General features: G+C 40.5%; 1 protein-coding gene across 1 annotated transcript in view; it reads left to right on the plus strand.

Moving 5' to 3' along the window:
• The first annotated feature begins 1,765 nt into the window (after positions 1-1,765).
• Positions 1,766-25,326, plus strand: part of pi4kaa (phosphatidylinositol 4-kinase, catalytic, alpha a) — a 61,839-nt gene continuing 38,278 nt past the window's right edge. Inside the window, 8 exon segments of the mRNA XM_062434494.1 lie at positions 1,766-2,180; positions 9,755-9,871; positions 10,901-10,994; positions 11,114-11,202; positions 12,504-12,576; positions 12,659-12,921; positions 13,017-13,083; positions 14,062-14,210. Of these exon segments, the coding sequence (XP_062290478.1) occupies positions 2,082-2,180; positions 9,755-9,871; positions 10,901-10,994; positions 11,114-11,202; positions 12,504-12,576; positions 12,659-12,921; positions 13,017-13,083; positions 14,062-14,210 (951 nt within the window). The 5' untranslated portion in view covers positions 1,766-2,081.

The following is a 25,326-nucleotide window of genomic DNA, read 5'->3' on the forward strand; positions in this document are numbered from 1 at the left end:
TATGAAGCTTCAGTCGTCCAAATGAGTCAAATCTTCATCTTCTATGTTTCAACGTTACAGTGTTTTTAGTAGCAAAGTCTTTTTGTTACTATACTTCCACCACAGCTCAACAGGGAAACACTAAGAGGGAATTTGATGCTAAAAAGACTGTAATTGTGCCAGATATCACTTGATATGACTAACTCAGACTGCTGAAGCTCAATAGAAGCTGATCATCTACTTTTAAATGCATCACTTTACATTGAAAGCACATTTGAAGGAGATCTTTTAATAGTCAGTATGAACAGGAGGAATGGAGGAGGAGCATTGCTGGACAGCTATTTTCAGCTCTTTCGAGAGATGTTCAATCAGGTTCAAGTCTGGGCCACTCAAGGACATTCACAGACTTGTCCCGAAGCCACTCCTTCATTGTCTTAGCTGTGTGCTTAGGGTTGTTGTCCTTGGAGCAGGTTTTCATCAAGGATCTCTCTGTACTTTGCTCCGTTCAGCTTTCCCTCGATCCTGACTAGTCTCCCAGTTCCTGCTGCTGAAAAACATCCCTGCAGCATGATGCTACCACCACCATGCTTCACCGTAAGGAAGCTATTAGCCAGGTGATGAGAAATGCCTGGTTTCCTCCAGACGTGACGCTTGGCATTCAGGCCAAAGAGTTCAATCTTGGTTTCATAATTTCTGAGAGTCCTTTAGGTGCCTTCTGGCAAACACCAAGCGGGCTGTTCATGAGCCTTTTACTGAGTAGAGGCTTCCGTCTGGCCGCTCTACCTGATTGGTGGAGAGCAGCAGAGATGGTTGTCCTTCTGGAAGGTTCTCTCATCTCCACAGTGGAACGCTGGAGCTCTGTCAGAGTGGTCTCCTCCCTGACCAAGGCCCTTCTCCCCCGATGGCTCAGTTTGGCGTCCAGCTCTAAGAAGAGTCCTGGTGGTTCCAAACTTCTTCCATGTACGAATGATGGAGACCACTGTGCTCTTCGGGACCTTCAATGCTGCAGATATTTTTTTTGTACCCTTCCCCAGATCTGTACCTCAAAACAATCCTGTCTCAGAGGTATACAGACAATTCCTTTGACTTCATGTCTTGGTTTCTGCTCTGACCTATAGACAGGTGTTTGCCTTTCCTAATCATGTCTAATCAATTGAATTTACTTCAGATGGACTCCAATTAAGGTGTAGAAGCATCTCAAGAATGATAACAGGAAGCACCTGAGCTCAATTTTGAGTGTCATAGCAAAGGGAGTGAATACTTATGTACATGCGATATTTCAGTTTTTTATTTTTAATATATTTGCAAAAATTTCTAAAAAAACGTTTTCGTTTTGTCATTATGGGGTATTGTGTAGATTGAAGAGGGGGGAAAAAAATAATTTAATCCATTTTGGAATAAGGCTGTAACATAACAAAATGTGGGTAAGTTCAGGGATGTGAATACTTGAAGACAGGAAAGAAAGAAAGAAAGAAAGAAAGAAAGGGCAGATGGAAGGAAAGAAGGAAGAAAGGAAAGAAGAGAATACAGAAAGGAGAGATGGAAGGAAGAAGGATGGAAGGATGGAAGTAAGGAAAGAAGGAAGGACAGATGGAAGGAATGAAGGAAGGAAAGAAGAAAGGAAAGAAGAAAGGAAAGAAGAGAAGACAGGAAGGAGATATTCAAGGAAGAAAGAAAGAGAAAAGGAAGGAAGGAAAGAAGGAAGGACAGATGGAAGGAATGAAGGAAAGAAAGAAAGAATAAAGGAAAGAAGAGAAGACAGGAAGGAGAGATTCAAGGAAGAAAGAAAGAAAAGGAAAGAAGGAAGGAAGGAAGGAAGGAAGGAAGGGAAGGGAGGAAGGAAGGATGGAAGGAAGGAAAAGAAGACAGGAAGGAAAGTGGGCCGGACTGGACTCCTCGGCGGGCCGGTTCTGTCCCGCGGGCCTCACGTTTTGACACCTAGCGTTTTCGTCTTGTCGTGACCTTGCTCTGCGCCTTTTAGACTCCGCTCGCTCGCCGTAGTTGTCAGTGCGGAGAGGTCGGAGGCTCGTTTGTAGAGAAGATGTTTATGTTCGTGCAGCAGTATTATTATTATTACTAAGAGGAGTCTGCTTTATTAAAACATGTCTGTCACTGGAGGAGGAAACAGAGGGTTTTACTTCAACACCGTGTTATCTTTGGCTCGGTCTCTTGCAGCTCACCATCAGGCTCCATTAGAAAAGGTAAAACGCTTCCTGCAGCTATTCAACCACAACGAGCTAAAGTCTCACTAAAAGAGGTTTAACTTCACCCCTATGTTCATATAATCGGTTGTGTTAGTCTTTTAAAAAACACAGTAAAAATAGCAGATGTATATGTTTAAATGTGTCACTGTGTGATTTATGGTGTTGTTTTGTGATTTAAAGCTTGGTGACAGAAAAGCTAGCGTCTTGTTAGCTGCTATTTAATCTTCTTGTTTGTGTTCAAATTGACATGACACATTTAACATGCATATATTAGTAAAAGTGACACCATATCATCAAATTTGCACCATTTATCTGTGATTATCAGTAACTTGTTACCAGATGAAAGCACAGGAAGCTCATGTCTTTAATTCATTTTCAACTCACATCTTTATAGTATTTAATCTCCTTTTTCGTGTTCAAATTGACATATTTAACATGCATATATTAGTAAAAGTGGCACTATATCATCACATTTGCACCTTTTATCTGTGATTATCTGTAGTTTGCTGCACAGTAAGCTTCAATTCATCTTTAACTCACGTCTTTAGAGTATTTAATCTTCTTGTTTGTGTTCAAAGTGACATATTTAACATGCATATATTAGTAAAAGTGACACCATATCATCACATTTGCACCTTTTATATGTGATTATCAGTATCTTCATCTTCAACTCCGATGTTTATAGTATTTAATCTGCAGAAAGTAACATTTATAGCCTATAAATCAATACACTTAGTATAGAAATGATCAATCTGTGTGTTTCAAAGCTTAGCTGCTAATCTGGTAGTAACAGGGCGTTGTGTGTTTTTGTCTATTGCACAATTATATTTCCTCATTTTAGTGTGTAGAAATAAAGAGGAAATGCATTTAACTGAGTCAGTGGTGCTGCTAGACAAATAGAGAAATAAAGATCATTATTAAAACTGATCAGAAATAACCCAATAAAACTTGTCTATGCAATTACATGCATGAAATATTTGTTAATTGTTTTAGTCATTTATTAATTATTAAAAAAAAAAAAAAAATATGCTGGTCCAGCCTCTAAAATGAGAAGCTTTTGAGGTTTTTCCTCTCTCTTTTTAAAAAAAACTTTTAACGCCATTCATAAACATTAACAGGCAATTTTAACTATACAGAATAAAATCAGGTTGGGCTTCATGCACACACATGTAGGCTAAATTACAAATAAAATAATGCTACATAGGGTCAATATGTTTAAACATCACATAAATAATGAAAGTTTTAACCAAGGTAGAGGATAATAACAATAAATGTAGGTATTTTGTACCTCACAGGATGGTTAATATGCATTATATATATAATTGTTTTTAAAAGTTCAGGCCACCAATGAGTCCTAAAGAACGTCATCTTCACTTTTATTTATTAAAAATACCAAACATATGGTTGTTGCAGCCTCTAAAATGATTGATAGATTTAATCCTTACAAGATATTCAGGGTCATATTTGATACATTTTTACATTTGAGAGCTGTAAAAACATCCTATACACATTAATTTTAGCTGGATTGTGTACAAAAATGTACAGTGTACAAAAATGGAGATAAAAAGCATCTTTATTAAATGTTTGTGCAGCCGATACACATTTTTAGATATGCAAATGTACAAATGTGGTCTGTGTTTATTAAAAAAACATTTAAAATCAGCATTAAAACATGATGTTAAATTCTTCATATGCTATAAAATGTTCTCCTGGAGCATAAAATAGTGATTATTTTCCCCCCAATAAGATCAATCAAACATTTATTAATGATTATTGAGACTAATATGAACATATATATGTAAAGGTTAAGGCTTTTACTGTGATCTGTTTATTGATAATAGCTCAGCACAAATATATTGATCTTTGCAAACATGTCTGCATAAAGCAACAAGAGGTAGTTTGTCTTCCTGAGAGAATTAATAGCTTTATTTTTAGTTCAGGGGCTAATAAATTCAGAGCTGCTGCAACTAAGAATTATTGTTTATTATCAATCAATCAGCTGATTATTTTCACAGCTGTTTGGTCTTTGAAATGTCAGTAAATAGTGAAAAGGGACTTTACAGTTTCACGTAGCGTTACTGGTCTTGTTTTAATCTGATCAACGGTTCAAAACCCAAAAAACCAGTCGCTGCTCTAATTTGTATTTGATGTTTGCTCGTTATGTTCTGCGTGTGTAAACATGTTTGCTGAGTTACAGTTGAATAAACACACAAGTGGAAAAATCTTAAACACACAAATGAAGATAAAATGAACCAGCCACCACTACATTCCTAAATAATGTGTTCGCTCAGAGGTATTAACCCTCCTGTTGTCTTCGAGTTAAGGAAGGAAGGATGGAAGAAGGAAGGAAGGAAGGGAGGGAGGAAGGAGGAAGGAAGGAAGGCAAGGAGGGAAGGCAAGGAGGGAGGGAGGGAGGAAAAAAGGAGGGAGGGAGAAAGAAAAAGAGGAAGGAATGAAAGAAGGAAGGGAGGAAGGTAGGGGGAGGAAAGAAAGAGAGAAGGAGGGAGGAATAAGGAAGGGAGGAAGGAAAGAAGGAGGGAGGGAGAAAGGAAGGACAGAAGGAAGGAAAAAAGGAGGGGAGAAAGAAAGGGGGATGGAGGAAGGACAGAAGGAAGGAAGGAAGAAAGAAAGAAAGGGGGATGGAGGAAGGAAAGAAGGAAGGGAGGAAAGAGAGAGGAAGGAAAGAAAGAGAAGGAGGGAGGGAGGAAGTACAGACGGAAGGAAGGAAGGGAGGAAAGAAGGAACAGTCAAAACAGACGGGGTCAATTTGACCCGGGGGGACGACACAAAGGTTAAATGAAGTTTATTCACTCTTTCTGTTGCTGTGTTATAGTGAGCACTGGTTAAAAGCATCTTCATTATGATATAACTGATTAATCTTTTATGTTTTTTTTTTTTTTTTTGCTGATTGCAGCTTCTCCATTTTAAAGATTTGCTGCTTTTTCTCATTTGCTGCAGAAAAAATCCTGTATCAATATATTGGCAGACAGTGTTATATGCACAGAATATATACATAAACACACTTTTTTTTTTTTTTTTTTTGCAATGATCCTTTAAATGTGGTTGTCAAACACTTAATTTATTGTGTAAAATGACGTCACTGCATTGAAACAGTAAACTTCACTTTGAATTTAATAATTATTATGAGCCACACATTTTTTTTAAAAACACACTGAACCAGACAAAATGCATATATTAAACTTGAATGCAGAAAAATAATCAAGTATGCATAAAATGCTGTTTATGTAACCGACACATAACAACATATTTGCTGATGCCGATATCTCTCAGTGTTTCCCATTAATTATACAGACTGTAGTGGCTCATCATAGTCTTAATTTATGCCACTGCAGATTCATAGTGTGCCAAACATGTCTGTGTACCCTACTGAACTAGTTTAACTTACATAATCACGTCTGCTTTGTTTGTTTCAGAGCTGAAATCTGCACATTAGTCTTTTGTTGATGGTTAATTTGGAACATTTATGAACTGGTAATCATTCCTATGCTTTGTGTGTGTGTCATCACCATTCATACTTAATACAACCAGTAATTAAATTACTAAAGCACAACATTGTTTAGAGAGCACGTTTTTTAATATATATATATTTTTAAAGATATTACCTCCTAATTTTGCTCTCAGAGTGCGCAAAATCATTTTAGTTCAAGGGTCACATACAGTCCAATTTGATCTCATGTGAGCCAGACCAGTAAAACCATTGCATAATAATCTATAAATAATAGTGATGCTCGATATTGTCCAACTCTTAATTTACGATTGCGATATCACCCGATACCGATATATGCAGGCTTTTTACACAACATATCATATCTCCTATTGTGGAATTAACACATTATGCCTAATTGTATTGTGATGCCCCACTGGATGCATACATAAATGCAACATGGCTTTCCAAATGTAAAACACTGTCTGTGCAAAATAAGAGAACAACTTCAACTTAAGTTATGGAAAAAAGTTTCCGAGCCTGCATGAACGCAGCATGGGACGTTTACCGGCGCGCGCTTGATGACGTATAACGACAACAACACGCAAGACTCGTGGGTCGCTAACCGTGGCTAATAAGCTAGCTCGCCCCGGTGCATGACGTTATGTCCAAGTGTGTCCTACGGAAAGTAAATTTGCAATTTGCAATGACTACAAAGCAGCATAATAAATATGGCACTATTTCTTGTTAAACGTCATCAAGCGCGCGCGCCGGTAAACGTCCCATGCTGCGTTCATCAAGGCTCGGAAATGCTGAAGCCTACAGAACAAACATCGGCTCTAAAAACCGATACCGATACCTTCCGATATTACATTTTTAAGTAAATATTGGCTAATAAATAATATACATAATATATATTATGACTTGACTGGAATAAACCATCTATTCACAAAACAGATGAATGTATACTCTAATACTCTTTGAGATGCAATTTCATGTTATGTCTCTGTCTGGAACATAGTTTTGTTTTATTGATCACAGAAAAAGAAAGAGAAAGAGATACTGATAAAATTGTCCTTCAAATCTGAATCACATTACAAGTTATTCATTCTTCCAGGTTGGATATTCTTAACTCTGAATGGCAAGCAAAAAACTATATGAGACAGGCATTTTAGTCTTTGCAATTGTTATGGGGAACACTGTCTGTGATAGATGAATATCGGCCAATAATATCTGTTAATCGATATATCGGTTGGGTTTTATAATGATAGTATATTCAATATGTTCGGATTTCTCGACTGTTGGTCACACAAAACATCATCTTTGTCTCTTTGTCATTATGATTGTCTTTTTTTCCACTATTGTCGGGTTCAATGGAGCAAATAATTAATCAGTTGTTCCAGGAAATAAATGTCAGGTCAAGGTATCTCTGATGTAATTGTACATTTTTGAGCCCTGCAGGAACAATCAATAGTACATGAGATAAATAAAAGGTTGAACAATTTATATTCCCTATAAAGGGCAGGCAGAGGTTGAACTGATTAGATTACAAATAGAGGGAAATGTTAACCATGACTTAGACAGAAAATATATGATATAATAAAAGCGATTGAGATTTAACCCTCACATACTGTTCAGAGTCAAATTTAACCCATTTTTACATTTATAAGCAGTAAAAACACTCTAAATACTTCTTACTTTTAGAGTTTTTGACCTATTGCATTCTTCACATTTAATATTAATGTTTTATTCTCTATAAATAAGAAGTGCAAAAACGGAATAATAAAGTCTCTTAGCTCTCTGAAAGCGTCATTAAGGATTCATCTCGCTATTTATCTGTGACTGATGGTGACTTATTCATGAATAATTTGGTCGAGACTAATTATAAAGAGGAAACTGTGAAGAGTCTGAATATGAACAGTGTGTGAGAGTAATAAATGAAGTCATTGTAGGTTTTGAGCCTTGAATAAATGGTTAAACTATTTATATTCACTATAAAGAACAGGCAGAGCTCGAACTGATTAGAAAGGAAGAAAGGAATGAATGAAAACAGATGGAAGGAAGGACGAAAAGACAAGAAAGAAAGAAACAGATGGAAGAAAGAGAAGACAGAAAAGAAATAAAGAAAGAAAGAACAGATGGAATGAAGGAAAGACAGATGGAAGGAAGGACGAGAAGACAAAAAGAAAGAAAGAGAACAAATGGAAGGAAGAGAAGACAGGAAGGAAAGATGGAAGGAAGGAAGAGAAGACAGGCAGGAAGATGGAAGGAAGAAATAAAGAAAGAGAAAGAAAGGGTGGATGGAAAAATAGGAAGGAAAAGAAGACAGGAAGGAAAGATGGAAGGAAGTACGAGAAGAAAAGAAAGAAAGAACACATGGAAGGAAGAAAGAGAAGACAGGAAATAAAAAAAGAAAGAAAGAAAGAACAGATGGAACGAAAGACGTAGAGAAGCGAGAAAGAGGGTGGATGGAAAAATAGAAGGAAGGAAAAGAAGACAGGAAGGAAAGAAAGAACAGATGGAACGAAGGAAGGAAGAGAAGACAGGCAGGAAGATGGAAGGAAGAAATAAAGAGAGAAAGAAAGGGTGGATAGAAAAATAGAAGGAAGGAAAAGAAGACAGGAAGGAAGAGAAGACAGGCAGGAAGATGGGAGGAAGAAATACAGAGAGAAAGAAAAGGTAGACGGAAAAATGGAAGGAAGGAAAAGAAGACAGGAAGGAAAGTGTGCCGGATTGGACTCCTCGGCGGGCCGATTCTGGCCCACGGGCCTCATGTTTGACCCCCCTGGATTAGATTAAAAATGAGGAAACGTTAACCACGATTTAAACAGAAAACATGACATATAATCAAAGAGCTGTGTTTTTTTTTAACAATATGCAGCTGTATCATTGTTGTGTTGACGTGTTTGGGGAAGTATTATTTAGAGAAGCAGTTGAGGAAGTAGAGCTGGAAACAGGAAGTAGTGTGTTGCTGACCTCCAGATTGTTCAATTCACCTCCTGATTTAAAAACTCTTCCCTGCGGCTTCAATACATCAGCCTCACTGTTTGCACAATAACCATTTATGTGAGGGGGTCAGGGCAGACGGTTGTACTTAATAACACACTGTTATATTGTGTTATATTGTGTTATATTGGCTTAAAAATCAAAATGTGGCACTGTGGTTCAATTCTAAGTAGGTTATTTAATCCCTTACATACTGTTCCGGGTCCAAATTTCACCCATTTTTACATTTAAGAGCTATAAAAACACTATATTCACATTTACTTTTGCAGGACTTTTCCTAATGTGACCCCAAAATGGAAATACAATGCAGTTTTTATTTTATTTTATTTTTGTGCAGGTGATAAACATTTTTATATATGCAAATGTACAAATTTGACCTGTATTTATAAGAAAATTCAAAAATCAGCATTAAAACATGTTGTTGTATTCATTATATTCTATAATATGTTCTCCTGGAGCATAAAATAGTGATTGTGAATGTCTTTTTTTCCCCATTCCCATTTATTTCATGACTGATGGGGGATTTATGACTAATTATGAGTCAGAATATGTACAGTATGTAATGGGTTAACATAAGCCACCACAGCAGTTTAATCTTTGGCATATAAACAGCTGAAAACCTGAATTTTTCTTCTTTTTTTAACATTTATTGCTGCCACTTTGTTCCCGATAAACATACCAGAGTTAAGATGATTTTTAGCGTTTAACATCTAGTGTTAATGATTTTTTAAATGGCAGATATGAGCAGAGACCCTCCTCTTATCCTTCAACAACATTATCAGTTTAAAAGATCCTCTGCATTGAGAGTGACATGCAGGCTCTGTGGCCGGTTTCACTCTCTGTGTTTAAGTGGTAGCTAATCCCTCTCAGAGCTTTTAAATCTGCCACTTTAACATTAGGCTAATTAATGCCGCAGGCAAAGGTTTTGGCTCGGTTCCTGAAACCCATTTAGCATCAAAAGAAAAATCATTATCGCTAATGGAACCAGACGTAAAATATGTCCTGTAGGCAGGTTCAGTATATAAAAAGATCAAGAGGCATTAGAGATAACGTCTGCAGCACTTTCTTTATCAAAGTTGCGTCTCATGTGAACTGTGAACTATGTTTTGTGCTCCTGCAGGTTCAGAAGTTACAATGCATGTGCCCCGTCGACTTCAGAGGAGTTTTCCAGCTGGATGAGAGGAGGAGAGATGCTGTGATTGCTCTGGGAATCTTTCTGGTAGAGTCCAACCTGCAGGTAAACATCGTACCATGATGATTTAGCAGCTACTGTAGAAGGGTCAGTGGCAAATAAGAGGTTGGCAAGATGAGCAATATATTTATTTAAATATCTTTAAAAAATAGTTTTTAAAGCATTATCAGGTTGCATTTGCACCATTTTTTACCAAAAGTAAGACTGAATGCTCCTGAAAATGTCAAATGGTGTAACCACAAAAGAATGATAGATATTAAATATTTTATCACCTAAACTGTATTTAAGTGGACTTATACTAATAATTACTTGACTGATCACTGATCTCCATGATTCCCCAGATTAAATGTAATATTTAGAACAATTGTATTCCATTACCTTTATTGAACCTTTACATAGTATTCAGGCTCAAATTTGACCCAATTCTACATTTCTTTTAGCTGGACTTTGACCTACAGTTTACAAAAATGGAAATAAAGTGCATCTTTTTACCGATTTTTACTGATACCGATTTTTGTATATGCAAGTGTACATTTTGACCTGTGTTTATTTATTTTTTTAAATTCAAAAATCCGCTTTAATTAATTAATATTATTCTATAAAATGTTCACCTGGACCATAAAATAGTGATTGTGAATGTCTTTTTTTCCCAGTTTATTAAAACATAATTAGCAACTGATGAATTTATGAAAGTGAATTGGTGTAAACACTAATTATGAGTCTGAATATGAACAGAATGTAAAGGGTTAACATAAATTTATAATGTAAGATCATGCCAAACTAGTTGATATGGTGTTTTATTGAGAATTTGGTGTTTTTAAGCAAGTTGAATTATTTGGTACAAAGTTTTTATGGTTACAGACATTTTTGCCATAATCCTCTAATATATTCTCTCAAAATTGATTAAAAGCAGAAATTTGATGCTGATCCACAAAAAAAGAATGTGTGCAAGTTATTCATATGTTTATTTTCACATTTTAACCCCTTTAAATTTGACTAAACCACATGGACACAAATATAAACATCATTGACCCATAAATATATATAACACGCTATTGAATATTTCTGTTGCAGCACAAAGATGCTATCGTCCCATACCTTCTTGGATTGCTTAAAGGACTTCCTAAAGTTCAGTGGATTGAAGAAAGCTCGGAGCGTAAAGGACGAGGTGAAGATATTATTACATGTATCATACAGTATAATGTTCAATCATATACTTGTCTGATGTTCTTGCTGCTACATTTATGCCGCTGTTAATTAACGTTTGGTGAACTTCCTGTCTTGCAGATGCTCTTCCTGTTGCAGAGAACTTCAGCTTTTGTCTGGTAACACTTCTGTCAGACGTTGCCCAAAGCGATGAGACCTTACGAGGACAGGTGTGTGTGCGTGTGCGTGTGTGCGTGTGTGTGTGTGTGTGTGTGTGTGTGTGTGTGTGTGTGTGTGTGTGTGTGTGTGTGTGTGTGTGTGTGTGTGTGTGTGTGTGTGTGTGTGTGTGTGAAATGCTGCCTGCAAGCCAAAAGCCAGGATTTCAAGTCAACCTGCTCTTGACACTTTGTCTGCAAAGTTACTTCTACTTCTTTTACATTAAAAATATAATATACAGTGTATTTTTTTTAGAGATGCGACCCCAGTAGTGTGTAGTTGAGAGCGTTTGTTGTGTTTAAAGGAGACATATGTTCTGTTATTTATGTACTGTTATTATGTTGGATACTAAACATAGTCATAGTTCCTAAACGTACAGATGTTTACATTTTGAGTAAAGAAGGAGAGAAAAATATGTGAAATCCTGCTACTATAGTTAGTTTATGTTGCCTCCGGAGCTGGAGGAAGCTTCCTGAAGCCGACCAATCAGAACTGAGTGGGCTCATCAGGAGGAGGAGGGGGGGCCTTAAAGAGACAGGAGCTAAAACGGCCTGTTTCAGACAGAGGCTGAACTGAGCGGCCACACAAAGGACCAGTAGAAGATAAATAAGGAGTTTTTAATGCAAAAATATTCTAGTAGAGCCCCAGAATATAAATACAGACCTGGAAATGTGCATGATGATTGCTGATGAAGTGGTTGAGTTGTGAAGAAATGTGCAATAAACACTCTCAGGATTCATGTCAATGTGCACTAAACACTTCATTATTTATGTCCAAGTGCAATACACTTAATACTTAATATTTAATGTACACACTTAATATTTATTTTACACAGTTAGTATTTATATATGTATATTTTTCTTTTACTTCTTTATCATTTTTCTTGTGTGCTACCTTTTTAAATCTTTTAAAATCATATAGTAAACAATCAATCAATCGATCAAACATCTTTATTTATCCCCGCAGGGCAATTCAGTTTGCAGCCTCAAGTCACATGGAAAGAACAAAAAACAAAACAAAAACAAAAAAACACATACAGCATCCGCTCTGTCAGTACCACAGGTTGGCATGGGCAACCGGAGCTAGCAGCAAGTAACAGTAATAGAAATATACACATTAGGGCTCTCAGGTTTACAATGCGTGACCTTTGTTCATTTAGCTGTCAGCAGCATTTAAAAGCCTGATGGCCGAAGGAATAAATTAATTTGCATATCTGTTTGTCTTCCTCAGGAAGTCAAGGTAACGCAAATAGAATAGAACAGAATTCAATAAAGTTTTGTCTAGGTCTAAGTCTAAGATTTGACGTACTTTTCAGATCCTGGAGGCGATCATGGAAATCATGCAGGTCCTGCAAGATATCTGCAAGAATCCAGAGGATCACGATAAAGGTACCAACATGACACATCTCATAATTCCTCTGTTTGTTACTTCTGAATATTAACACCTGCTCTCTCTCTTGTTTTAATACAGAATACCTGTGCAGGTACACGGTTCCCACCCTGCTCGGTGTGGCCAGAGCTTTCGGCCGATACAGCAACACCGACGAGCCGTTACTGTCCAAGCTGTTCCCTCGACCGGTCGTTCCCCCGCTGAACACGGGAGAAGACAGCGATGCGGTGCGCCGGCGGTCCTTCAGCGATTTCCGCTCCATCATGCCGAGCTCGTTGCTCAGCGTGTGTCACTCAGACAGTCTGAGACGTAAAGGCACCTCCATGACCAGCGTGTCACAGCAGGTACGACAAAAGCAAAGGAAGTTAAACTTGACCCATGAAACAGTGTGCAGCTATATAAGTCTGTGATGATATATCTGTTTTTTTAATGTTCTCAGGCCAGTCCAGAGAGAGTAGCTCTGACTCCCAGCTCACCTGCTGATCCTTCTGCACAGTACTTTGAAGGTAAATGCCTTAAATATGCCTTTAACCCTCCTGTTGTCCTCGAGTCAAGGAAGGAAGGAAGGAGGGAAGGAAGGAAGGAAAGGAGGAAGGAAGTAGGGAGGGAGGGAAGGAAGGAAGGGAGGAAAGGAAAGGAGGAAGGATGGAGGAAAGAAGGAAGGAAGGAAGGAGGGAGGGAGGTAGGGAGGAAAGAATGAAGCAGGGAGAGAGGAAGGGAGGAAGGAAGGAAGAAGGAAGGAAAGGAAGGAGGAAGGAAGGGAGGAAAGGAAAGGAAAGAAGGAAGGGAGGAAGGAAAGGAGGACAGAGGAAAGAAGGAAGAAAGGGGGATGGAGGAAGGAAAGAAGGGAGGAAGGGAGGTAGGGAGGAAAGAAGGAAGGAAGGGAGGAAAGGAAAGAAGGAAGAAAGGGGGATGGAGGAAGGAAAGAAGGGAGGAAAGAAAGAGAGAAGGAGGGAGGCAGGAATGAGAGAAAGAAGGAAGGAAGGAAGGAAGGGAGGAAAGAAGGAACAGACGGGGTCAATTTGACCCGGGAGGACGACACAAAGGTTAAATATGTATGTATCTTGTGGTGCTCGTTGCCTGTTTAAGAGTTTAAATAATTTAACATCTCACTACTATAATCCTCACAATGGACAGTTTATTAAAAAATACTATGAAAAAATATGTTTTATTCCACACATTCGTCTTCCTCCTATATTTTCCACAATGCAGCCGAATAGCTGAGAGTTCACTTGGAGATTTATGGTCCTCAGCTTGAACCCATGCTGACTCAAATGGCATCAATTTCTACACTTTCTGCATCACTTGTCACAATCAGATTCCTCACAGCTCCCTCCGAAGACACTTAAAAGCTTTTATTACTTTTTCCACACATGCAGCTGATGTGTAAAATCAGATTTCCACTTGAACAGATGCAGTTGAGCCCGTTGTGACTTTTTTTGTGAGCATATTTTTCAAACTAATCCGACTCTTCTCTTCTTCAGGCTCGTACCTCCCTGACGGCAGCGCTGTGGACCCGGATTACTACTTCTCCACCATCAGCTCCAGCTTCTCCCTCTCGCCTCTCTTCACCGGATGCAGCACCGGAGAGTTTCACGTCCCTCTCGACATGCTCAGACAGCTCCTCAGCATGGTCAGCATCAAATCAGCAGCACAGGAACTTAAAGATATAGACCAACATACATGCACAACATAACAATAACAATTAAAGCCGTAAGCGGCGATGGCGGGCCCTGGCTCACCCGTGCCACCGCGGGGCCTGAGGCATGGCGGGGCTGTGGCGTGAAGCAGAAAGTGAGAAAAAACCTGGAAGGAGGCCAAAAATGCAATGTTTCGTTCATCCAGTAGGGGGCAGTCACAGGTAGTTACACATATGGTCTGGTGTGTTCAGGGCGGTCACTCATCAATCATGTGAAGTTTGGAGTGAATTGGACAAAGCATGAAGGAGTTATGAGAGGTTGATGGTTCATCCACCAGGGGGCAGTAATGGGATGCATGCAGGTGTGTTCAGGGTCAGTCCCTCATCACACATGGGAAGTTTCGTGGAAATTGGACAATGTTGATGCAAAAAATGGCACTTCCTGTTTCCACTAGGGGGCGACATGAGCGACACCCCTATCAGATGGAAGAGGTCTCCACCCTGGACCTGTGTATCAATTTTCATGATGATACGTGTTCAATAAAGCCATCAAAAAGCCAAACGTATTTTCATGGCGAGGAATTGATGGTAGCCACGCCCCCACAGGGACGCCATTACTCGTAGCTTCACAGTGTTCATAATGTAGCTTCACCAACTGGTTCTGCATGTTTTAGAAGTGGAATGAAGTTGATGGGGTCAACTATGTATTTTTCATGAATTTAAGTTCACTTCCTGTTACCACCGGGGGGCGCTATGAGTTACGTGGGAAGTTAATATATCGGGACGTTCAGGGCCGAGCCATCATCATGTCCAGCAAGTTTGAAGCTGATTGGATGAAGTATGTGGGCGTGAGAGCCACTCGTATGTACATGGCGAGCACGCCAAAGTTAGTTGAGCCCTGGCAGACACGCCCTTTGACCTACGGATGCGCAGAGCACAACTTAAGCTCAGCTAGGTCTGGAGATGTTGCGTACCTAATTTGAACTTGATCGGGCGAACTCTGTGGGAGGAGTTAATTTTAGGCGGGAAAAATCAAAACCAAAATGGCCGACTTCCTGTTGGGTTGAGGTCATGAGGTCAAGAGGCTTTTTTGCATATGTGGGTATAATACATATGTGTACCGAATTTTGTGAGCATAGGACAAAGTTAGCAAAATTCCCTATGGGCATTTTTGGACTTTGTAGGGGGCACTATTCCGCCATTCTGCGTCGACCATGTGCGACCACCCAAAAATATCAAATTTCGGATGAGGCCGGACGTCCGTGCAAAAGTATAAGCATTTTCGCATTTGGGAAAGGGGCGAAATTGGGGCACGAAATGTCGGAAGAATAATAATAATAATAATAATAATAATAATTAAAGCTGCGAGCAGCGATGACCGGGCCCAAGCTCCCTCACCACGCCACTAATGAGCGAGACTTGGCGCGACGCATCTTCTAATTCAAATGGAAACAAACAGCGCCAAAATCGCAAATCCGATTCAAAATGGCCAACTTCCTGTTGGAGCGAGGATATGGGTCCAAGAGACTTTTTAGTGCGTCTTTACACAATACATATATATACCAAATTTTGTTCATCTACGTCAATCTAGAGGGAGGGGCTCAATTTCCTTAATCTTCTACGGGGTGCAGTGCCGCCATTTGGCCAGCAGTTCCTGTTTAATGGCGAAACATCAAAATTCCTCACATCACCACGAAGCAACCAAACCAGTAATCAAAAAGATTTTGATAACTTTTCATATCCAATGTCTGAAGATGTTTCTGAGTGAATTTGAAGGTGGTCAGATTAAATATCTAGGAGGAGTTCGTTCAAATACGAGGCGTTGAAATCGGCAAAATCGCACATATTTTTCAAAATGGCCGACTTCCTGTTGGAGTGAGGGTATGGGTCCAAGAGACTTTTTTGTGCGTCTTTACATAATACATATGTGTACCGAATTTTGTTTATCTATGTCAATCTGAGTTGAGGGGCTCAATTTTTTTTGATTTTCTACGGTGCGCTTTTGTATCCAGTAGGTGGCGCTATGGAGCTAACACAGTATTGATGCATAGACGTGTTCAGGGTGGGACCTTCTACATGCGTGATTAATTTGGTATAGATCGGACGATGTCTGTAGGAGTTATAAGGACTTCCTACTTTTTGGCGAAGGATCGAATGGCGAAGGAAATTGTCGGCACCGCCACGCCCAAACCGAATCCCTAATCAGAAAGTTTTTGATAACTTTTCATCTCCAATGTTTCAAGATGTTTCTGAGTGAATTTGAAGTTGGTCGGATTAAATCCCTAGGACAATTTCGTTAAAGTACAGTTTTTGATTTTCTAGGGTGCGCTATTGTATCCAGTAGGTGGCGCTGTGGAGCTAACACAGTATTTATGCATAGACGTGTTCAGGGCGGTACCCTCTACATGCGTGATTAATTTGGTGTAGATCGGACGATGTCTGTAGGAGTTATAAGGACTTCCTGCTTTTTGGCGAAGGATCGAATGGCGAAGGAAATTGTCGGCACCGCCACGCCCAAACCAAAAAACTTTTCATCTACAATGTGTCAAGATGATTCTGTGCAAATTTGAAGTTGGTCGGATTAAATCCCTAGGACAAGTTCGTTAAAGTACGGGGCGTGGAAATCGCCAAAATCGCACATATTTTTCAAAATGGCCGACTTCCTGTTGGAGTGACGTCATGGGTCCCACTGACTTTTTTGTGCGTTGGACATGATACATATATATATACCAAATTTCATTCATGTACGTCAATCTGTCATATTTTTATATTCGTTAGGGGGCGCTATTGAGCCATTTTGCGACGGCCATTTTGGCGGACCATAAAATATCGAATTTTTCGCCGAGTCTGATGGGCGCGCAAATTTTCGTGAGTTTTGGGGCACGTTTAGGCTGTCTAAAAGGCGTTTGTTTTCTATAATAATAATAATCTCTACGATTACAATAGGGCCTTCACACCTGTAGTGCTTGGGCCCTAATAATAATAATAATAATTAAAACTGCAAGCAGTGTCGAAGGGCCCTCGCACCCCCCCGTTTACCCCCCCAATTGTAACGCCGTACGTGCACGTCGGTGCGTGCGGCGGTCGCAGGGCTGTCAAAACTGGCATGTAGATGTCTTTGCTCCTGTGCCTTTAATTGAACATTGTGTGCAGCGGTTAATGTCTCCACTAGATGGCAGTCTAAGACCACAAATGAGTCTGAGTGACTTCTAAGCAATAAGGAATGTGGGTGAAGGGTCAAAAAATCATTGAGATTGAGCATTTTTGCCTGGATTGCAGACTTCCTGTTGGACTTAGGCTATGGCTCCAAGAGGCTTTTTTGTGCGTCTTTACACGATACATGTGTTTCCCGAATTTGGTTTGTTTACGTCAATCTGAGTGGAGGGGCTTGATTTTTTAAATTTTCTAGGGGGCGCTATTAATCAATTTTTGCGTCGGCCATTTCCGTGCTCCTTAAAATATCAAAGTGTTCTCCGGATCGGACATGATTGCAAGTTTTGGTGAGTTTTGGGGCATGTTTAGGCTGTCAAAAAGGCGTACAACTATAATAATAATAAAAATTATCCAGATTGAAAATTTTAGCCTGGATGGCCGACTTCCTGTTGGACTTAGGGTATGGGTCCAAGAGGCTTTTTTGTGCGTCTGGACATAATACATAGGCCTTGTCGATTTCATTTTTCTATGTCAATGTGGAAGGCGGGGCTTAAACTTTGAAATCTTCCAGGGGGCGCTGTGGAGTCATCTTCTCACTTAAAAATCCCAAACTTTGTCAGTAGTCAATCTTTGTGAATGTTGACGTATGTGTTCAATTTGGTGAGTGTAGGAGTTTGTGAAAATGTACAAAATGGATAAAGGCATTAGGGGGCGCTATTGAGCTGTTGTGCCACGCCCAAGGGCAGTTATGGTCTCAAATTAAAGTGCTCCTGAGTGTGAGCCTATGTGGCAAATCTGGTGATTCTGTGAAGACGGGAAAGTCCTCTAAACGCAGAGGGAAAAACGGAAAAGTGACGCAGGAAATGCACAATAACTCACTTCCTGTTAGAGCGACAATTTTGAAAAAAATAATTTGGGCGTTTACCCATGAGTGCTATGAGTCCTGTAAATTTCACTAAGATCAGACAAAGTCTTTGGTCACATGACCTGCTGTTAGGGGGCGCTATGGAGACCCCTTGCCACACCCACCCCCAATGATGTTGAAATTGAAACGGCGTCAACAAGTGTGACTTTTCACGTGATACATGTATAAACATCCGACAATGTATTGAGGAGTTATAAGGAGTTGTTTGTTTATACACACAAACGACTGCCACGCCCACCTGGTATAACGTAGGTAAAATCTGTTGTCAAGTTTACATCATCAAGATCTGAGGATGATATAGTTCCAATCTGAAGTCTGTGGAGTCAAAACTGCAGGAGGAGTGCGTTAAAGTGCGAGACCTGGAAATGGGGAAAATGGCGGAAAAAATGCACCTGTGATCCAAGATGGCCGACTTCCTGTTGGACTTAGGATATGGGTCCAAGAGGCTTTTTTGTGCGTCTGGACATGATACATGTGTTTCCCCGAATTTTGTTTGTCTACGTCAATCTGAGTCGAGGGGCTTGATTTTTTTAATTTTCTAGGGGGCGCTATTAATCAATTTTTGCGTCGGACATTTCCGCGCTCCTTAAAATATCAAAGTTTTCTCCGAGTCGGACATGATTGCAAGTTTTGGTGAGTTTTGGGGCATGTTTAGGCTGTCAAAAAGGCGTACAACTATAATAATAATAAAAATCATCCAGATTGAACATTTTAGACTGGATGGCCGACTTCCTGTTGGACTTAGGGTATGGGTCCAAGAGGCTTTTTTGTGCGTCTGGACATAATACATAGGCCTTGTAAATTTCATTTCTCTATGTCAATGTGGAAGGCGGGGCTTAAACTTTGAAATCTTCCAGGGGGCGCTGTGGAGTCATCTTCTCACTTAAAAATCCCAAACTTTGTCAGTAGTCAATATGTATGACTGTTGAGGTATGTGTACAATTTGGTGAGTGTAGGAGTTTGTGAAAATGTACAAAATGGATAAAGGCATTAGGGGGCGCTATTGAGCTGTTGTGCCACGCCCAGAGGCAGTTATGGTCTCAAATTAAAGTGCTCCTGAGTGTGAACCTATGTGGGCAATTTGGTGATTCTGTGAAGATGGGAAAGTCCTCTAAATGCAGAGGGAAAAACGGAAAATTGACGCAGGAAATGCACAATAACTCACTTCCTGTTAGAGCGAAAAATTTGAAAAAATTAATTTGAGGGTTTACCCATGAGTGCTATGAGACCTGTAAATTTCACGAAGATCAGACAAAGTTTGTGGTCACATGACCTGCTGTTAGGGGGCGCTATGGAGACCCCTTGCCACATCCACCCCCAATGATGTTGAAATTGAAACGGCGTCACCAGGTGTGACATTTTACGCAGTGCATGTATAAACATCCGACAATGTATGGAGGAGTTATAAGGAGTTGTTTGTTTATACAAACAAACGACTGCCACGCCCACCTGGTATAACGTAGGAAAAATCTGTCGTCAAGTTTACATCATCAAGGTCTGAGGATGATACAGTTCTAATCTGAAGTCTGTGGAGTCAAAACTGCAGGAGGAGTTCGTTAAAGTGCAAGGCCTGGAAATGGGGAAAATGGCGGCAAAAATGCACCTGTGATCCAAGATGGCCGACTTCCTGTTGGACTTAGGGTATGGGTCCAAGAGGCTTTTTTGTGCGTCTGGTCATGATATATATGAATCCTAAATTTCGTTCATGTACGTGCATGTAGAAGGCGGGGCTTCATTTTTTAATGTTCTAGGGGGCGCTGTAGAGTCATTTTGCAACTTAAAAGGTTGCGGTTATATCCAAAAATAATATTCGTGAGTCTTGATGAGTGTGTCCAATTTGGTGAGTTTTAGAGCTTGTCAGTACATGCTAAGTGGGAAAAGGCATTAGGGGGCGCTACTGAGCTGTTGGGGCAAAATATTGGGCAAATGTGGTATCAGATGAAAGAGCTCATGATTTGAAACCTACGTGGCAGGTTTCATGATTCTGTGAACATCATAAAGTCCTCAAAGCGGTGTTCGAAAAATGAAAATCGGTGCACGCCACGCCGCGTGGGCGACTTCCTGTTTGGTAAAAAAATTCCACAAAATTAATTTCCCAATGATCCAATGAGAGCTGTAACATATTTAAATTTCATGCCGATCCGAGAGGATTTGTGGTCACATGACCCGACGTTAGGGGGCGCTAGCGAGTCCCCTTACCACGCTTGCGTCCAATCACATTAAATTAAATAAATTTTCACCAGCTGCGACGTTTGTGCAGAATTTCATGAGTTTTCATTTATGTTCAAGCCGCCAAAAATGCGATTCATTACACGGCATAAGAACGTGAATAATAATTAAAACTGCAAGCAGTGTCGAAGGGCCCTCGCACCCCCCCGTTTTCCCCCCAACTGTAACGCCGTACGTGCACGTCGGTGCGTGCGGCGGTCGCAGGGCTGTCAAAACTGGCATGTAGATGTCTTTGCTCCTGTGCCTTTAATTGAACATTGTGTGCAGCGGTTAATGTCTCCACTAGATGGCAAACTAAGACCAGAAATGAGTCTGGGTGACTTCTCAGCACAAAGGAATGTGGGTGAAGGGCCAAAAAAGCGTCAAGATTGAGCATTTTAGCCTGGATGGCCGACTTCCTGTTGGACTTAGGCTATGGGTCCAAGAGGCTTTTTAGTGTGTCTGGACATGATACATGTGTTCACCGAATTTCGTTTGTCTACGTCAATCTGAGTGGAGGGGCTTGATTTTTTAAATTTTCTAGGGGGCGCTATTAATCAATTTTTGCGTCGGCCATTTCCCCGCTCCTTAAAATATCAAAGTTTTCTCCGGATCGGACATGATTGCAAGTTTTGGTGAGTTTTGGGGCATGTTTAGGCTGTCAAAAAGGCGTACAACTATAATAATAATAAAAATGATCCATATTGAACATTTTAGCCTGGATGGCCGACTTCCTGTTGGACTTAGGGTATGGGTCCAAGAGGCTTTTTTGTGCATCTGGACATAATACATAGGCCTTGTCGATTTCATTTTTCTATGTCAATGTGGAAGGCGGGGCTTAAACTTTGAAATCTTCCAGGGGGCGCTGTGGAGTCATCTTCTCACTTAAAAATCCCAAACTTTGTCACTAGTCAATATGTGTGACTGTTGACGTATGTGTACAATTTGGTGATTGTAGGAGTTTGTGAAAATGTACAAAATGGATAAAGGCATTAGGGGGCGCTATTGAGCTGTTGTGCCACGCCCAGAGGCAGTTATGGTCTCAAATTAAAGTGCGCCTGAGTGTGAACCTATGTGGGCAATTTGGTGATTCTGTGAAGACGGGAAAGTCCTCTAAACGCAGAGGGAAAAACGGAAAATTGACGCAGGAAATGCACAATAACTCACTTCCTGTTAGAGCGAAAAATTTGAAAAAAATAATCTGAGGGTTTACCCATGAGTGCTATGAGTCCTGTAAATTTCACGAAGATCAGACAAAGTTTGTGGTCACATGACCTGCTGTTAGGGGGCGCTATGGAGACCCCTTGCCACATCCACCCCCAATGATGTTGAAATTGAAACGGCGTCACCAGGTGTGACATTTTACGCAGTGCATGTATAAACATCCGACAATGTATGGAGGAGTTATAAGGAGTTGTTTGTTTATACAAACAAACGACTGCCACGCCCACCTGGTATAACGTAGGAAAAATCTGTTGTCAAGTTTACATCATCAAGGTCTGATGATGATACAATGCGAATCTTTAGTCTGTGGAGTCAAAACTGCAGGAGGAGTGCGTTAAAGTACGAGGCCTGGAAAAATGCACCTGTGGCGGAAAAAATGCACCTGTGATCCAAGATGGCCGACTTCCTGTTGGACTTAGGGTATGGGTCCAAGAGGCTTTTTTGTGCGTCTGGTCATGATATATATGATTCCTAAATTTCGTTCATGTACGTGCATGTAGAAGGCGGGGCTTCAACTTTTAATGTTCTAGGGGGCGCTGTAGAGTCATTTTGGCACTTAAAAGGTGGCGGTTATACCAAAAAATAATATTCGTGAGTCTTGACAAGTGTGTCCAATTTGGTGAGTTTTAGAGCTTGTCAGTACATGCTAAGTGGGAAAAGGCATTAGGGGGCGCTACTGAGCTGTTGGGCGAAAATATTGGGCAAATGTGGTATCAGATGAAAGAGCTCATGATTTGAAACCTACGTGGCAGGTTTCATGATTCTGTGAACATCATAAAGTCCTCAAAGCGTTGTTCGAAATTGTGAAAATCGGTGCACGCCACGCCGCGTGGTCAACTTCCTGTTTGGTAAAAAAATTCCACAAAATTAATTTCCCAATGATCCGATGAGAGCTGTAACATATTTAAATTTCATGCCGATCCGAGAGGATTTGTGGTCACATGACCCGACGTTAGGGGGCGCTAGCGAGTCCCCTTACCACGCTTGCGTCCAATCACGTTAAATTAAATAAATTTTCACCAGCTGCGACGTGTGTGCAGAATTTCATGAGTTTTCATTTATGTTCAAGCCGCCAAAAATGCGATTCATGACACGGCATAAGAACGTGAATAATAATAATAATAATAATAATAATTAAAACTGCAAGCAGTGTCGAAGGGCCCTCGCACCCCCCCGTTTACCCCCTCAATTGTAACGCCGTACGTGCACGTCGGTGCGTGCGGCGGTCGCAGGGCTGTCAAAACTGGCATGTAGATGTCTTTGCTCCTGTGCCTTTAATTGAACATTGTGTGCAGCGGTTAATGTCTCCACTAGATGGCAGTCTAAGACCACAAATGAGTCTGAGTGACTTCTAAGCAATAAGGAATGTGGGTGAAGGGTCAAAAAATCATTAAGATTGAGCATTTTTGCCTGGATGGCAGACTTCCTGTTGGACTTAGGCTATGGCTCCAAGAGGCTTTTTTGTGCGTCTTTACACGATACATGTGTTTCCCGAATTTGGTTTGTCTACGTCAATCTGAGTGGAGGGGCTTGATTTTTTAAATTTTCTAGGGGGCGCTATTAATCCATTTTTGCGTCGGCCATTTCCCCGCTCCTTAAAATATCAAAGTTTTCTCCGGATCGGACATGATTGCAAGTTTTGGTGAGTTTTGGGGCATGTTTAGGCTGTCAAAAAGGCGTACAACTATAATAATAATAAAAATGATCCAGATTGAACATTTTAGCCTGGATGGCCGACTTCCTGTTGGACTTAGGGTATGGGTCCAAGAGGCTTTTTTGTGCGTCTGGACATAATACATAGGCCTTGTCGATTTCATTTTTCTATGTCAATGTGGAAGGCGGGGCTTAAACTTTGAAATCTTCCAGGGGGCGCTGTGGAGTCATCTTCTCACTTAAAAATCCCAAACTTTGTCAGTTGTCAATATGTGTGACTGTTGACGTATGTGTACAATTTGGTGAGTGTAGGAGTTTGGGAAAATGTACAAAATGGATAAAGGCACTAGGGGGCGCTATTGAGCTGTTGTGCCACGCCCAGTGGCAGTTATGGTCTCAAATTAAAGTGCGCCTGAGTGTGAACCTATGTGGGCAATTTGGTGATTCTGTGAAGATGGGAAAGTCCTCTAAACGCAGAGGGAAAAACGGAAAATTGACGCAGGAAATGCACAATAACTCACTTCCTGTTAGAGCGAAAAATTTGAAAAAAATAATTTGAGGGTTTACCCATGAGTGCTATGAGTCCTGTAAATTTCACGAAGATCAGACAAAGTTTGTGGTCACATGACCTGCTGTTAGGGGGCGCTATGGAGACCCCTTGCCACATCCACCCCCAATGATGTTGAAATTGAAACGGCGTCACCAGGTGTGACATTTTACGCAGTGAATGTATAAACATCCGACAATGTATGGAGGAGTTATAAGGAGTTGTTTGTTTATACAAACAAACGACTGCCACGCCCACCTGGTATAACGTAGGAAAAATCTGTCGTCAAGTTTACATCATCAAGGTCTGAGGATGATATAGTTCCAATCTGAAGTCTGTGGAGTCAAAACTGCAGGAGGAGTGCGTTAAAGTGCAAGGCCTGGAAATGGGGAAAATGGCGGAAAAAATGCACCTGTGATCCAAGATGGCCGACTTCCTGTTGGACTTAGGGTATGGGTCCAAGAGGCTTTTTTGTGCGTCTGGTCATGATATATATGAATCCTAAATTTCGTTCATGTACGTGCATGTAGAAGGCGGGGCTTCAACTTTTAATGTTCTAGGGGGCGCTGTAGAGTCATTTTGCCACTTAAAAGGTTGCGGTTATACCAAAAAATAATATTTGTGAGTCTTGATGAGTGTGTCCAATTTGGTGAGTTTTAGAGCTTGTCAGTACATGCTAAGTGGGAAAAGGCATTAGGGGGCGCTACTGAGCTGTTGGGGCAAAATATTGGGCAAATGTGATATCAGATGAAAGAGCTCATGATTTGAAACCTACGTGGCAGGTTTCATGATTCTGTGAACATCATAAAGTCCTCAAAGCGTTGTTCGAAAAATGAAAATCGGTGCACGCCACGCCGCGTGGGCGACTTCCTGTTTGGTAAAAAAATTCCACAAAATTAATTTCCCAATGATCCGATGAGAGCTGTAACATATTTAAATTTCATGCCGATCGCAGAGGATTTGTGGTCACATGACCCGACGTTAGGGGGCGCTAGCGAGTCCCCTTACCACGCTTGCGTCCAATCACATTAAATTAAATAAATTTTCACCAACTGCGACGTGTGTGCAGAATTTCATGAGTTTTCATTTATGTTCAAGCCGCCAAAAATGCGATTCTTGACACGGCATAAGAACGTGAAAAATAATGAATAATAATAATAAGAATCCTGGCAAAAGCAATAGGTCCCTCACTGACTTGTCAGTGCTCGGGCCCTAATAATAAGAATCCTGGCAAAAGCAATAGGTCCCTCACTGACTTGTCAGTGCTCGGGCCCTAATAATAAGAATCCTGGCAAAAGCAATAGGTCCCTCACTGACTTGTCAGTGCTCGGGCCCTAATAAACATTACAATTTCAATAGGGCTTTCGCCAGGCGACTTGCTGTTCGGGCCCTAATAACCA

The sequence above is a fragment of the Scomber scombrus genome, chromosome 15 (assembly GCF_963691925.1).
Source record: "Scomber scombrus chromosome 15, fScoSco1.1, whole genome shotgun sequence".
Classification (NCBI taxonomy): domain Eukaryota; kingdom Metazoa; phylum Chordata; class Actinopteri; order Scombriformes; family Scombridae; genus Scomber; species Scomber scombrus.